This window comes from Colius striatus, chromosome 10, assembly GCF_028858725.1.
Source record: "Colius striatus isolate bColStr4 chromosome 10, bColStr4.1.hap1, whole genome shotgun sequence".
In the NCBI taxonomy this organism is placed as follows: domain Eukaryota; kingdom Metazoa; phylum Chordata; class Aves; order Coliiformes; family Coliidae; genus Colius; species Colius striatus.
This window is the reverse complement of record NC_084768.1, coordinates 8,097,686-8,112,115: the sequence shown is the minus strand read 5'-3', so window position 1 is coordinate 8,112,115 and position 14,430 is coordinate 8,097,686. Positions and strand designations below refer to the sequence as shown.

General features: G+C 39.0%; 1 protein-coding gene across 5 annotated transcripts in view; it reads right to left on the bottom strand.

Annotated features, from left to right (window-relative positions):
* Window positions 1–14,430, bottom strand: part of PATJ (PATJ crumbs cell polarity complex component) — a 157,516-nt gene that overhangs the window by 139,281 nt on the left and 3,805 nt on the right. For all 5 annotated transcript variants that reach the window (XM_062003244.1, XM_062003242.1, XM_062003241.1 and 2 more), the window contains exons 2-8: window positions 9,597–9,652; window positions 9,348–9,514; window positions 7,506–7,697; window positions 6,044–6,183; window positions 4,072–4,270; window positions 2,281–2,409; window positions 312–524 (exon numbers count right to left, since the gene is read on the bottom strand). In XM_062003244.1, the coding sequence (XP_061859228.1) occupies window positions 312–524; window positions 2,281–2,409; window positions 4,072–4,270; window positions 6,044–6,183; window positions 7,506–7,697; window positions 9,348–9,514; window positions 9,597–9,618 (1,062 nt within the window). In that variant the 5' untranslated portion in view covers window positions 9,619–9,652. The remainder of the gene's footprint in view (window positions 1–311; window positions 525–2,280; window positions 2,410–4,071; window positions 4,271–6,043; window positions 6,184–7,505; window positions 7,698–9,347; window positions 9,515–9,596; window positions 9,653–14,430) is intronic.

Sequence of the window (14,430 nt, the reverse complement as noted above, 5' to 3'; positions counted from 1 at the left end):
TAAGAAGGAGAACTAAAAGTACCATTTATCGACAACGTTTATGGTCTTGGTAATTAAATTACCCACTCAGAAATTAAGTCTGTAAAGCTGGTCATTCCAATCCCTAGATTATAGGTATTAATAACATGCAGGAAAAAGGGGAAAATTACAGAAGACAGGACTATAATAATGACCACTTAAATACATGCATATATCTGGAAACTCAAATGAGGAGAAGCACTTTAGGTCTCAAGAACACTCTATTCTCCTCCTTTCCCATCATAAGCCACAAACACACTTAAAAATGTCAAAAGTAAGCACCAGATACTTACATTTCCACTTTGAAAGGGAGGTAACGTGCTGACTGGCCAGCTCACAGGAGCTGGTGGAGTCTCCATAATTTCACACTTTGGGTCTCTTGCAACGATCATCCTAACAGAATTCCCACAGTTTCTCAGCACTTGGGCAACCTGTTCACTCGTCATTCCTTGCACGTTGGTCCCTCCAATCTCTAAGATGTGATCCCCCGTCCGGAGCCTCCCATCCTTCAAACAAATAAAATTGCAAAGAATATTTCCAGTCTATCTATAAAATATATTTTCCATCACACAACTGGAGCCACATGCATGCAGGCATCTTGATTGCCATGAGAGTCAATGCAAGAAAATACCCCAAAATTGACCACCACGGCAACAGACTAAAGAACTAAGGAAGCACTTGCACAACCATGCACTGGTTTTCCCATCGTAGTGAACAGTAGTAAATCAACCTTTCCAAAACCAAGTAAGATACACAAGTTGAGTAGTACCATTCCTAAGAAAGTGGTTACTTATTTAGGAGAAAACAGACAGCAACAATGCTTATACAATCTCACAGGTATTAGGAGTTGCTGTTGCATAACACGCTCCTCATCAGACAGGCAGCAGAATGAAAAGCACAGCATTAAGACTTTTTAGAGTTTTTCCTAATACTTTTGAGTTAGCCTGGCAATTCTTCTCTCATATGACTAGCTCCAACTCAAGTAAGCAAATCCACTGAAGGTAACAAGACTCCCCATAAACCATTTCTTACATGATAATTATGATTCATGACCTACATCATCATTATAAGCAAGCATTCATAGGACCAAATCCTCAGCTGGTATTGATCAACACAGCTCCATCACCTTAGGTGCATTGATTTATACAGCAATCATGGCAGAGTTATTCCCAGAACTAACTCAAACTCATTTACAAACTCATCCAATTTTAACATGTATATAGGCTCATTATTTCACATGTTCTTAATGATGTCTCATTCAGCTAAGAACGATGTGGCAAATTCTTAACTTACATGCTTCATTTATAGCCAAAGCACTTTATTCCTTACAGCAAAACAGGTGTTACACCATAATTAAAAAATACTCAGTTATACATGACAGGTTCAGAGGCAGTCAGTCAAGCAAAAGCCAACGTTTTCCAGTAAAGCTCTCAGAATCTCCAGTTTTCATTTCCATCCTATGCTAGAGGAAGTACCTTAGCCTCCCTCTTTTGTCTTTTTTGTGCACGGCTTCCAGACCTCAGACACTGTAACTTGTCATGACCAAAGTAATATTAAAAATCCAACTCTATCTTGCTATTGTGTGTGTTCTGCTCCTGAAATGTAGCAACACACAGCACTGAGTTTTTAAAGATTAGCAATCAAGGTTGCAAACTCTACCTGTGCAACTTCAAAAGACATCAGTAACTTCAAAAAGCTTTGCATTGATACGAAGTGTTCTCCTTGAACTGGTCAGACCACAAGGAACGGATCAAAACCCCTTTAAAAATAAAATCCACTAAAAATAGGAAATCATCAATCTATAAACTGAATCTTGCAATGCAATTACTTGAATAGGGCAGATTTTCTTGCCTGACAATTTATTTCAAGACTTTGTCCCTACAGAAGTTGCCAAATGTGCAAATTCGAGAGAGGATATGCAAATCCATTAAGAGTATTTGTCCTCCACTAGACCAACCAAAGACTGAAAATATCAGAAGTACTGAAGATATTAGAAGTTTAGACAACTTTTCAGAATTTCTGCACGTTCAGCAATGTTATAAAAGCCAAAGAATGTCTGAGAAATAACTTAATTCACATCAGATGCCGACTTGTTCCTCAAGCATACCTTCAACATATTTATTTATAAAGCATACGTTGGCATTCAGACTTTGATGCTATCAGCTTCCTTTTGTTTAAGTGTATTAGCTTATTTTAAGACTGTCAAAACGAGTTAATTATACTTTGCAATCCAACAAGTAGTGATATAACATAACAAATTACCCGATCTGCTAATCCCCCAGGAACAATTGTTCTTACAACTACTCCACTTGACTTTCCTCCTACAATTCCAAAGCCTAATCCTGAACCGTCATTAATCAGCTCAACGTCTTCAACGTGGCCCCAGTGAATCTGCAATTAAGAAAAAAACAGGAGATTTCAATTTTGGATGATATTTAATGTTTCTCTCTTTTACATGTACCAGGAATTACAAGAATTAATCAGAGCAATATCAGTGATCTGTTGGATTTTGTTCAGTCAGCTTCATTTCCGTATAAATATACAGTGGGATTTCTCATTTGTTTTTAAACATACATTTTGTCCCTCACTTTCAGGATAACAGGATGCTAGGAAAAAGCTTGACTAAGAAAAAGCAATTCTAAGGTTTTCTTGCCAAAATGAAAACCATCCTTTCAGTTTTTCATTAATCAAGAATACTGCAAACAACAGAAAAACAGAGACAAGGAGCTTGCACTGGGCTGCTTCTCACTTAGCATTGCTCAAATTCTTCTTTCTGTTATTTCACTTACATACTCTTGAGCACCACCAGTACACGCTGAGTTAATAGTGCAGTACAATATTTTGCCACACTGAATTGGAAGCATGTTTCTAAGATACACTGTACCCTGACCTTACGTTCTGCAACACAATTTGAAAATAACAAAGCTGTTAAGCAACCCAAACTCAGTCAATGTTTCTGTCATATTAATATCTCACAGAAACCTAAATGGAGCAAAGTAGGCAGATTTAGGTCTTCTGTGAATCAAGGATTTATTAGCATACTGAAAATCTTTGCCAAAGTCAGTTAAATATCATAAAAGAAGTTTAAAGACCCCCTGTAGAGAGATATATTTGTATTTTATTTTGTTAATCCGTTCAGTGCAGATCTTTCAATGAAAAAGCCGTTAAAGTTTAATTCTTTAAAATTTTCGGTGCAATAAACATTATTGATTATCCACTAAAACCTTCAGATTTCACCATCTCTCTAATAATCATAAGAGAAATAATTCTTGAGAATAAGGAAAAGCACTGCTCTTAACTAGATTTTCATCAAAACCTCCTAGCACAATAAATTAAGATTCCAACATTGCAAACCCTGGATGTAGGTGTGCAAGCTCGACCAAATTCAGTGAAGCCACCTGGTTCATGGTTTGAACACAGATGGAAGTTCAGCCCTAGTTTATTATATGTCCCAGCCACAATCTCTCCTTGTTCAAGAAAACAAAAGGGTTCGCAATCAATGAAATTTGCACATTAAAAAAAAACCCTGACAAATATAAAGGGATTGAGAGGTTCTTGAACAGATACTTGTTTGTTCTTAAGACAAAAGACACGGCTTTTTGGCTTTTCAGTTTGAGCAGTTTAAGTTTAAAATGGCTGGGATATTTCAAGCAGTGCTCATGATAGGTTATGTTTATACTTTTTAAAGATGTAATTGGAGCATCTTTAATTGCTGAGTACAAGTAGGTTTCAGCTGGGTACACTCATAACGTATTTTACCCAGCTGATGCTGAACAGACCCTGCTGCTAAGAATATGTTTATCTACTGAAGCTTCTGCTATCCCATAAAAAAAAAAACAGGATCTATTTTATAACAACTTCATGTAGCTCTGCAATGGAAGCCTTATACTTATTGCATGATCAGTCTAAATGAAACGTCATCACGTAGAAAATCCGATTAAAGGAAAAAATCCCAGTATGTAAAGCTTGCTAACACAAACACTTACAACCACAAAAAAAAAATATACCCAGCATAGTTCAAAAGCTGATTTTGACAGTATTACAACAACTCACAGTCTCAGGTGGATTTATATCACTTAATAAGACAGCCGAAGTTCTGCTGTTTCCTTGAACTGGCTCCCTAGCAACAACCAGATGTAGAGACCCCGTGGATTGCTGGAGGAGGGCAATAGCGTGCTGATGGGAAATGTTCTGATCCAATGGGGTGCAATTAATGGCCAGTATGTGGTCATTTTCCTTCAGTCTTTGATCCCTTAACAAAACATTAAAAGAAATTTTAAAACGCGGCAGAGTGACTTGACAACAGGCTTGTGTAATTCAAATATGAACACGCAAAACACACAGTTAGGCAAGGTTAAAATACTCATGTGTAAAAAAAGCTGCTTATTAGACTGTCTTCACCAACACACACACTACGTGCAGTCCAAGCTGTACAGAACTGCAGAGTCATGTTTTGTTCCAACTCTATCACGGTACAGAATTTTGCTCCAATTTTTTCCTTTGCCTCTACACAAAATTCAATGAAATTCCTTCATCTCTCCTTGATATTGATCACAGGGAAGAAAAAAAAGATCATCTTTTGTAGATAGATATTGAACGAGGAACTATCTCTCCTTATGCTTAGAGATACGTGATACTCTAAGTACCAGCAACACAAGCTATGATACTGTTGTGCATCATTATTTAATCTCAGGATCGATGAGCTGCATGATTATATTTTACTCAAAATCTACACTATCTAACTTCAGATACCAAACTTTCTTCAAGCACAAACACTACAACTTATACATTAGGAGAACATAAATCTCACAGTTAATTCACCCTAGTGATGAATTTAGATTTGTGACAAGAGAGAAACCATCACTCATCTCCTTTGTTAAATATTCATTACAAGCACGAGACCAAACTGTTACATAGACAGACACTGCCTTCAAAGCTCTGTAGGAATCCAAAAAAGTCTCCAGGAGATCTTGTCTCAGAAGCAAAATGGGAAGCATGCTGGGGAAATTTATAAACTCCAAAACAATATAACTGCACATCTTAACTAATGCATTTTAAACTTCCTTTTTATCTTGCCATGTTTAAGATGTTTCCCAGAAATCCCTTTCTTCAAGCACTAACCATATTTTAGATTCTCTCATCAAAGAAAGTGAGCAGCAGGTCATCAAATCCTAAAGTGAGATATTCACCCTCCCTTGACATCCGGATCAGTCCATCTGTCTCCACTCTGAAAGAGCCTAATATGCTTTTCTTTAAGCATTCTCTGGTGTGTTCTCTGTGGGCCCATAGCCATTATCATTCCAACCTCTCCCCACTCTTTTTGTCATCCTGTGTTGGCACTTCCTGACATGTGTTATTTAAAAAGTGACACCAGTGACTTGAAATCTAGACACATTTTCTTGAAACATAATTCCAAGCACTGCATTTGTCTCATGCCAACTCTTGTGGTTTTACAATCACATTTTATTTTTAAAGGATTGCTCTGTCTTTTGTTGTTTGGTGAAAACCCACAGACAATACGGGAAGAAACTGCCTGAAGCCTTGATTCTATGATGACATCTGTGCAGGGATCTGTTGGGAGGACTGGATCTAAATTTACACAGGAAACAAACAGTAAAACCAACTATTAAATAGGGCATTGTCATAGGCACATAGATAAAAAAAGAAGGGGAAACAAAAACCTTTCAGAGACACAATGCATGAAAAATTCAAATGGAAGCTAATTCTTATTTTTTCCCAGCTTCCTTTTGTTTTTTAATCAGTACTCAAGACTCTCTTCAGTGAGTCATGATTTCTGGGAATTCCATTTATGAATGGCTAAGATATTTAAAGCTCATTTGAAAATCTGATCCTCAAAACATGAGTCCATTTAGTGGAAAAGCCAGAGTTGGAGATACCACCACAAAATATCCCATCAGATAACCCAGACAAACATGTTACTCTGATAGAGTTTTCAGCATGAAAGTCAAGACTTTTCCCCTCATGGAAACACTGCAATTTTCCAATACAGTTATAAAGATCTCACCTGTCAGCTATGCTTCCTGGCTGGACTTCCTTGACGAAGATACCAACTTCTCCCAGGCTGGGATTTTTAAGGGCAACCACACTAAATCCAAGACCTCCAACAGAAGGCTTTTCAATCTTTATCGATTCTATTTGTCTCCCCTAACAAAATGGGAAAAAAAAAAACCCCACCAAATGGATTTGCTAATTTTTAACATAATAGAATGAACTAGTTTAAAATTTATGAACACCGGGAGAATTATTCTCCTCATAAGACTAAACAAAGGCAAAATACCGAAGACGTTATTTCTATAAAAGCTCCTCCATTTATTATTTTTAATATAGCACAGTATTGGATATGCAAGCACTCTGAGGCTCTGAAACCTCAGGGAATTTAAGAGCTGCTTTCACACTTCATTCACATTATGAGATGAATTCCAAACTGGATGAAAACTATGAACGAAGTGCTGTCTAGAGCAATATATTTAGGATTTCTGGAAATGCTGCATAGCTAAACTAAATTGCTTGTCTCTTGGCTCTCCTTGCTTTTAATGCTGATTTTTAGGTGCATGTTCAAAAGACTGCAGCTTTTAAATAAAGAAATTAATTTCCTTCCCCTCCCTGAAACTTCATGGTTCATGTTAAAAAAAGTTTGCTTTTGTGACTGCCCGCTTTTCAGTTCTAATACAAGAGTCCTGGGGTTGTTTACTGGGAAATATTACTTACAGAATGCACTGCTATCACAGCTGTTTTATCTAAAATAATGTGCAGTCTTTACTGCTAAATCTTTTATCTGATGAGTTAATGACACACTAATGGGAAGAGTTATGCTCAAAATATTACAGCTACATTAAGGTAGTCAATTAGCAACAGTTACTTAATATAGAAAGGCATGACTAACCAATTAAATTAATAGTTCAAAGTAACACAGAACAATACATTTGTGCTATAAATGCCAATCCCACATGGGTGGATGTTTGCACCTGTACGACTTCTATAAGCATCTGCTACGTGCTACATCACATGTTAATGAAATCAGCATCTGTTTGGCAAAGTTAAGACACACTAAATGAAGAGTTAAATAAAATATTACATGCCAGCTCTTTTAATCGCTTGCACCGCTCATCTATTAACAAAGTTGGGACATTTCCAACTTAAAATGTACTTGTAAAACAAGTCTCTCCATCAAAACAAATTTCTGCTGAAAATGTCCATTTTCAATTAAGTGTCATCAAATACCAAAAAAGCTTTCTGGGAAATGAAGTTTATTTTATACATTGTTGTTGAGACCAATAAAAAATGGCAAAGAAAAAAACAAAGATAAATCTAAAACCATCACCAAACTACTTTTCACTTCACAGGGAAAAGTTATCCTCAGCATTTTTACTCTCTCACTGATTAAGAAGCACCACACTCCAGGGTACACAACAAAAGTTTGAACATGAACTCCAAAAGCCTGCAAGAAAAAGTCTGGGAGTTTTTACCTTTGCCATCTGTTGGATGATTGTGTTAAATTCATTAACTCCCAGGTTTGAGGTGAAGGTAGATGCTTTGGGTTCAAGTGAACTGAAAGGTGTATACACACTCCCAGCAGCAACTGATTTATCAGCAAACACTAGCAGCCCTCTCTTAGTAAAATCAAAATCTACTGAACGGTCAGGAGGCATATAATTGAGCTGTTGAAAATGAACAAAGATAGAGAAAAAATATTAAAAACAAAAGAAGTGATTTCCACATACATTATCTTGAGTAAAGATTGCCAAAGAAGCAAGCACACACACATTCATATATGGCTATTCACACAACTATGCTCGTTGTCTGTATAGGCAATGTTACTTTAAGCTATAACCAAGCTACTATATCAAGTTTAAACTGTTTATCAGAAATTTCTGTGAATATTCCAGCTGTATTTCTACTCAGTTAACTTTCTCCATTTCTTTCATGCTTCTGCCTGTGCCCATGACAGCATCACCTTGATAGTCCAGAAACAGCTCATGCAGAAGTACCGAACATTAAAGAGGCATTCAAGCACTGCTGTAACTTTCAAACAAACCTAGACAATTTTAGTACAAGAATCAAATTTTTTTAAGGGTCACTTAGTCACTCAGGAGCCAAAGGCCTGGTCTGTATTATCTCCTCCCCAGAGAGAGACAAACTACTAGCAATGCTATTGCTAGAACTTGCAGGTCAATTTCTCGTCCTGACAGATAATGAAGAAATGCAGGAGTATTCCCAGTGTGACACACTAAACTGACAAATTCCATCCTGAATGAAATTGCTCCCGAAATACGTGCTTCCAAGGAATTTCAAGAAAATCTAAAGTTTATAGATACGAGAATTCTGAACGTTCTGGACAGAAAATCCATTATACCACAGTCATAAATATAGATAGATTTGCATTTTCATACATTCTTAATAGCTTGAAGACATGCATCCAAGGCTTTGGAAGGAAGGAAGAGACACAGCACTTATTTGAAGGTGCCACACAGGCAAGAACATGAGCAATATGTTTGGCAATGACAGCAAGGTGGCCTCGTCCCCTTGACGCCCACTGCTACATCTGCAGCTGGGCAGCTGCAGGAACAGCAGAGACAGCGATTGCTGCTGCTGCTTAGGGTGTGCCAAGTTAGTCCATGACTTGCACTTCCCTTGCCTGACCCTGCTAACTGCATGGTGAGGCCTGTTCATGCAGATGTGTCATTGATGTCCATGTCCACAAAAACTAAGTGTCAGCTGGCACTATGAACCAAGTCACACAAGTTCCTCCTGTTGCTCAAGCCAAGTCCTTTTAAAGTTAGCTTGGGGATGTCTGCAGCAGAGCTCGGCAGATCTTTAGGAATAATTTTCTAGATTTCTATTTCCCAAAGCAGGTTAAACACTCTTGTACAAGTCAGCAGGAACCAAGTGATGATGTCTTTTAAAGAGAAAAGATGTTGCCAGCTAGCTGATAAACAGTATTTAACTTCTGTGAAAAGCAAAGGATCCCATTTTCAACTGCGCTCAGAAGTCAAAGTACTAGTGCTGATGTCTTTCACAGATGCTTTCCCCACTCCCCAACAACTGATGTGCTTCTCTCTGCCTGCCTCCTCTGCACCCATTTCAAACCTGTTGCCCCAAGACCTGTTGGTTGCAATATCACTTCTCATTTCAGCAGTGACATTGCAGATACTAGCTTGACAAAAAACTCAAAAAGCTCAACATTCATTCACATCAAGTGACAGCTTACTAATGACAGTATCCTCATTAGCACACACCTATGTACCTTGTTTTAAGTTCCAAGTTCATGATAGTCATCATCAGACCAATAATTGTAATTTTACACTCACTTGTTCCTTCAGTTGCTTAATGGATTGCTGGAGGGTCAGTATCTGGTTAAACAAAGGACTCCTGAGTGTGTTACGTAAAACAGTCAGGTTTTCATTATGTTGGGAATCTCTTTTCTCATGAAGTTTTGCTTGGAGACGGTCAAGGATCTGCAGCACCTGCTGTTTATCTGCACCACAAAGTAGCGCACGTTAGGAATGGAGCTTCATTTCTCACTGCTTAACAAAAGTAGTCACTTTCAGAGTACCTACCTGCAGCAGGATTTTCTGGCATGTTGAAGGGTATTTTTGGAACGACTCAGAATAATCTAGATGAGGTTAAAAAAAGATTATCAAATCACTAAATGATATATCCAAGTGGAATGCTGATACACAGTCAATAAACACAAAAATAAAGCACTAAGCTAACTATAACAGATTTCATTAAAAAATACTACTATTCTCTGTTGTTTACCAGCAGTATTCAACAAAGCTCTCGATACAGACAGTTGCACTGCAGCCTCAGCATATCCAAAAGTCTTTCCTTGTTCTGTCTGCTTTTCCTTTCACATACAGGAAGGAACATGATCTCTTTCAAATATGCGTAAAAATGCAGGTTATGAACACAAATATTAGCCAAGAAAACTGAGACATAGCTATATGGAACCACAGAATTTTGAATATGGACCTAAAGTTGCAATCTTTTCAAACAGGCGTTCAGTTAAAATCTTCCTGTTACTTCAATACTTTCCACATGGTTAATTATTTGTAGACATTATTGTTGTCACAACAGCTCAGCCTGTTACAGGTGAAACCTTGCATCTCTCTATAAAGCAATGAAGCTCCCTTCCCTCCTGAGAATAGCATTAAGGCCCAAAATTGCCCAAATCAATCCTTATTGCAACACATCCCTAAGGGAGGTCAGTGCTGAACAGCTGAAAGAAGCCTGTTCTCCTCTCCCACTTGAGTTTGCCTTTCTCTTTTCTATGTACATGACAAGCTTTTAAGGAGTAGAATATCCTTTATCACACTCCTCTACAGTGCCAAATAGCCCAGGTCTCCAACTGGGGCTGAGGCCTAGATGGTAGAATAAAAACAACAGACTTGCAATTAGCAGCGATGATTAATGTGTACCCTCACTTGCGTGTTATTACGTTGATGAGGAGCCTGTCGTGCTGAAATCTATCAAGGCAGTTACACCAAAGCATACATGAGAAACAAGATTTCTTCACTTAGTACAAGCTCCTCTGAAAGAAGTCAGCCGTTTATTAGCATAATTTACATAATTTTAACTCCACCCAGTATATAATTGTACCATTTCAGAATAATCTATTTGGAATTCTTTGGGAACACAAACAGCTTTTTATATATCTTTTTTAAAATACATATAGAAATGAAACACTCTGTGTTTATTTTTTAATCTTGCAGTTTGAGAGTACAAAGTGTCACACGCATCTGAATGTAAAATCAGGGTAAGCACATCCCAGGGGCTCTCTCCCAGCAGGACCTCTGATCCTTTCAGCTCTGATGCTCTCTGCGCTCACACTGAAAAACTCTTGAGTTCTGGGAGGACGCTGTTATATTTAACAACACACTAATGATGCAGGGGAATAGCTTCTCTTCTCCGGAAGAGTCAGATTAAATTAAGCTACCTAATAGGAGAAAAAAAGTGGTAGAGGTGTGTCACAAACCAAAATTTCAGATTTATACACCCTTTACTGTATCTGGGCAGCTCTGGCTCCTGGAGGAATTCCTGTAGAACTCCACGGGTTTGTGTGGTTTCCACCCAGGGCCAAGCAAAATGAGTCACTTTGCAAGACTATTAACAGATTTAGCAGGTCGTTTTAAATCAAACTCAAGAGATGAAGCAGCAAACCCATTCAGCCCCCAAAAGATCTTCAGGAATGCATCTGAACTTCTGTTGCAGCTTTATTTTCTTTTCCATTCGAAATAAAACACTTCTAAGAGTACAGTAGCCTTTGATTCTGTGCTGAGATCTGATTCTGAAGAACAGATGAAAATACAATTTCCTTAGACACTCCTGAGTCTTCATCTAAACCAAAAGGACAAAACCTAACCTCCCTGACTAAAAATACCACACGAATCTTAACAAAACAGGACAAAGAATATGGAAATTTGTTCTTTCTTCCCAATTTAGCTTCCTTCCATTCACTTCCCTCCTCTGTTTTTCTACCTCACATCAGCAGTTAAAAGAGAAAAAAATCCTCATAACCTAAAGCATGAGAATCAACATCAGAAAAGGATGCAAAATAACTCCTACAAGGAAAAGTAGCTTGAAACACCTTTAAAACAGCAGTAGGGTGAAGAAAAGATTTAACCCAGAAAAGAAATCCAGCATGGCAGGAAATAATGACGACTTGACAGCACCATGCCCATCGAATAGCTGAAGCCAAGAGGCTGGTCCAGCTCTCCAGCCCTTTTTCATGCATTTTGTTCTTCCCTTTCCATCTGTGCTTGCACTCATTCATCTGATCCCATAGTGAGCTGGAACAGGGAGCTAAACATGCAGAAAAAAAAAAACCACTTCACATTTCGGTAGGGTGAGCTTTCTGCCCAGTTAGCTCTCAGCTGCCAGCCTCGGCACACAGGAAGGGGCTGAAAAGCAAGTGGAAGAGGGACCACACCTTGCAGCCGTAGCAGCAAATTGCAGTTGCAGCAGCTCAGCTGCACTGGCAAACTGCACCATGAGAAACGACCTGTGTCATTCAAAACCAGCCTCAAAGTGCCACGCTGACAGTCTCCAAGATTAATCTCTCTTCCATTACAGTGGGTGTAACAAGAGCAGTTACGATGATGGGTACAGATCGAAGGAAAAAATCCCATTAAACAGAAAAACATAGGTAAGAGATCCAGGCTCCATCTATGCAGAAGTTGCCCGGGTAAGGAGGTGCAAAAGTTTTGTGCATGGGAAAAGATTAAAGTAAGTTTCAGCTTCCTGCTCGACCTGCTCCAAAGTGTTGCTAAGAGCCCTTGCAGACCGCTCTGCACAAGTAGACGCCAAAGTGGACCTCGGGTGCAGTTTGTATAAAAGTCTGAGTTTACACAGCACTTTGGGATTCCTTGTGATCAAAGCTGGCCTCCAGCCAGTTTACCATGAGTTTTAATGATTTTTTTTTGGTGCAATATGTGAAAACCACCCTCAGTATTTCTTTGTTCTCTTTTCCTTCATAAAAGGGAGAGCGGGGAAGAAGTGTGTTATATTTTACCTGGTGTGAGAGGACCCCTGAAAATATACACTAAGGTAAAGTTTTCAAGTAATGTATAAATGATGACAGGTCTCCAAACCTGGCTTTTGGGCAGCAGAGAAACACAGAACTCCATATACTCTCAAACTGTTTATGTTTAGGGGGGGCCAAACTGCTTATCATTAAACAATTTCCAAACAGCGATGCTAAGTCTGAGCAGGGTGTCAACAGCCAGTTGCTAAATTAGGAGATGTGTTCCTAGGCGCTAGTTTTTGAAGAGTGATCCAAAACACTACAGTTTGCCTTGTTAAAATCAGTTCAACCACCCTGTACTCAATGTCCTTAGCTCCATTCTCTGGTACAGCCACTTACTTAATTGGTAGGCAAAACTGCCAACCTCAGTTCAAAATTTATGTCACAACTTCCATGATAACTGTAAAATCATTGAGAAAATAACGATTTTCAGAAACTTTAAGTGTTTTCTAATACCAGAAAAAACCTTCACTCTCCAGCACAGCATGCATCAGGGTTTTTACTGTCTTCGTTTTTGAGATCTGAACTCAACACATTGTAGAGAGCAGGAAAGTTCCATAAGGTTTTGTATGAAATCCTAAGACTTGGATCTTCTTCAAAAGCAAACTAAGAAAAAAGGAATTCCCCCATGCTGATGCCAGCAGAGGTCATCAGAAGAGCTGAAAGGTTTAAGTCTTCCATTGCCATCACCGCCCTGCTTGAGGGGGGGACACGGCCCCCCGGCAGTGACCTTGACAAACACCTGCCCTCCGCAATGGGCTGCTGAAAGACAGAAACAAGGGGTTTTCTGCTGGGGTCTGGAGGAGGACACGCTTTACCAGCAGAGATTCTTCTGCTCATTTCTTCCCACCCTCCTAAGAACTACAACCGCTTCTGCCCTACATCCTTCAACTTGGCCTCCAGCAACCTGTGTCTTTCCAGGAGACATGCCTGCAGGGAAGTCCTGCCTCATCGGAGGCTCTCCCGGCTCAGTGTGGGACACTAAATGCTGCAAGTCCTTAATGCATAAGTGCTAACTGCTGCTATTTTTCAAAGGCTTCCCACGTGGGCAATCTCAGCAGCCTGCCACGGAATAGCCAAGGGTACATCTCAAGCCAAAGTCACCTTTCTGCACTAATGCAGCTGTAAGTTTTCCTGGCCCTGTTACAGGAGTGACTGATGTGGTACGTATTGTCTTCCTCAACAGAGAGAGCTCCAACTTGGTAAGTTTCAACCTAAACAGTTTGAAATTTGATAAAGGGAAAAGAAAAGGAAAACAGCATTCCTTAGCATGATATTAATCCTAAATTGTCCTAACACAGCATCACTTGTAACTTCGTGTATTAAAAATTACATAGCTTACCCACCATCGAGTGACTGTGTACTGTGAAAAAAAAAATCACTCTTCTAATGTATTCTGCTGTTCTACACATTATGCTCAGTTTTCCATCCCAGTAACCTACAGAAGAACTCAGCCAAAACATGCTTAACATGCACACACCTTTCAGATGAAACCACCAAAACCTCCTGTTCTGTGCAATGCTGTAGTACTTATGAAAAGTGCTACACAGCACGTGCTGACTGCTCCAGGCACTTGAAAGAAGGAAACAAACAAACAGCGCTGTATATACCTAAACAGAAACATACCACATGTACACAGGATAAAGCATGACAAAGCTAAATGTTGTTAAACATAAAAAGAAACTTACTCCATGGACAAACTGAGTATATCCTGTTGTTTGATACAGTTAGTGACCACAAGATGAGGAAAAGCAACAAAAACCCAAACAACCCTGCATCTGTAATTACCAGTCTCCATGCAGGTCAGCTGGAGCCTTAGTCACTCTCAAGGCATGCTAACTTTTAACAAGCAGAACCTGAATTCCTGT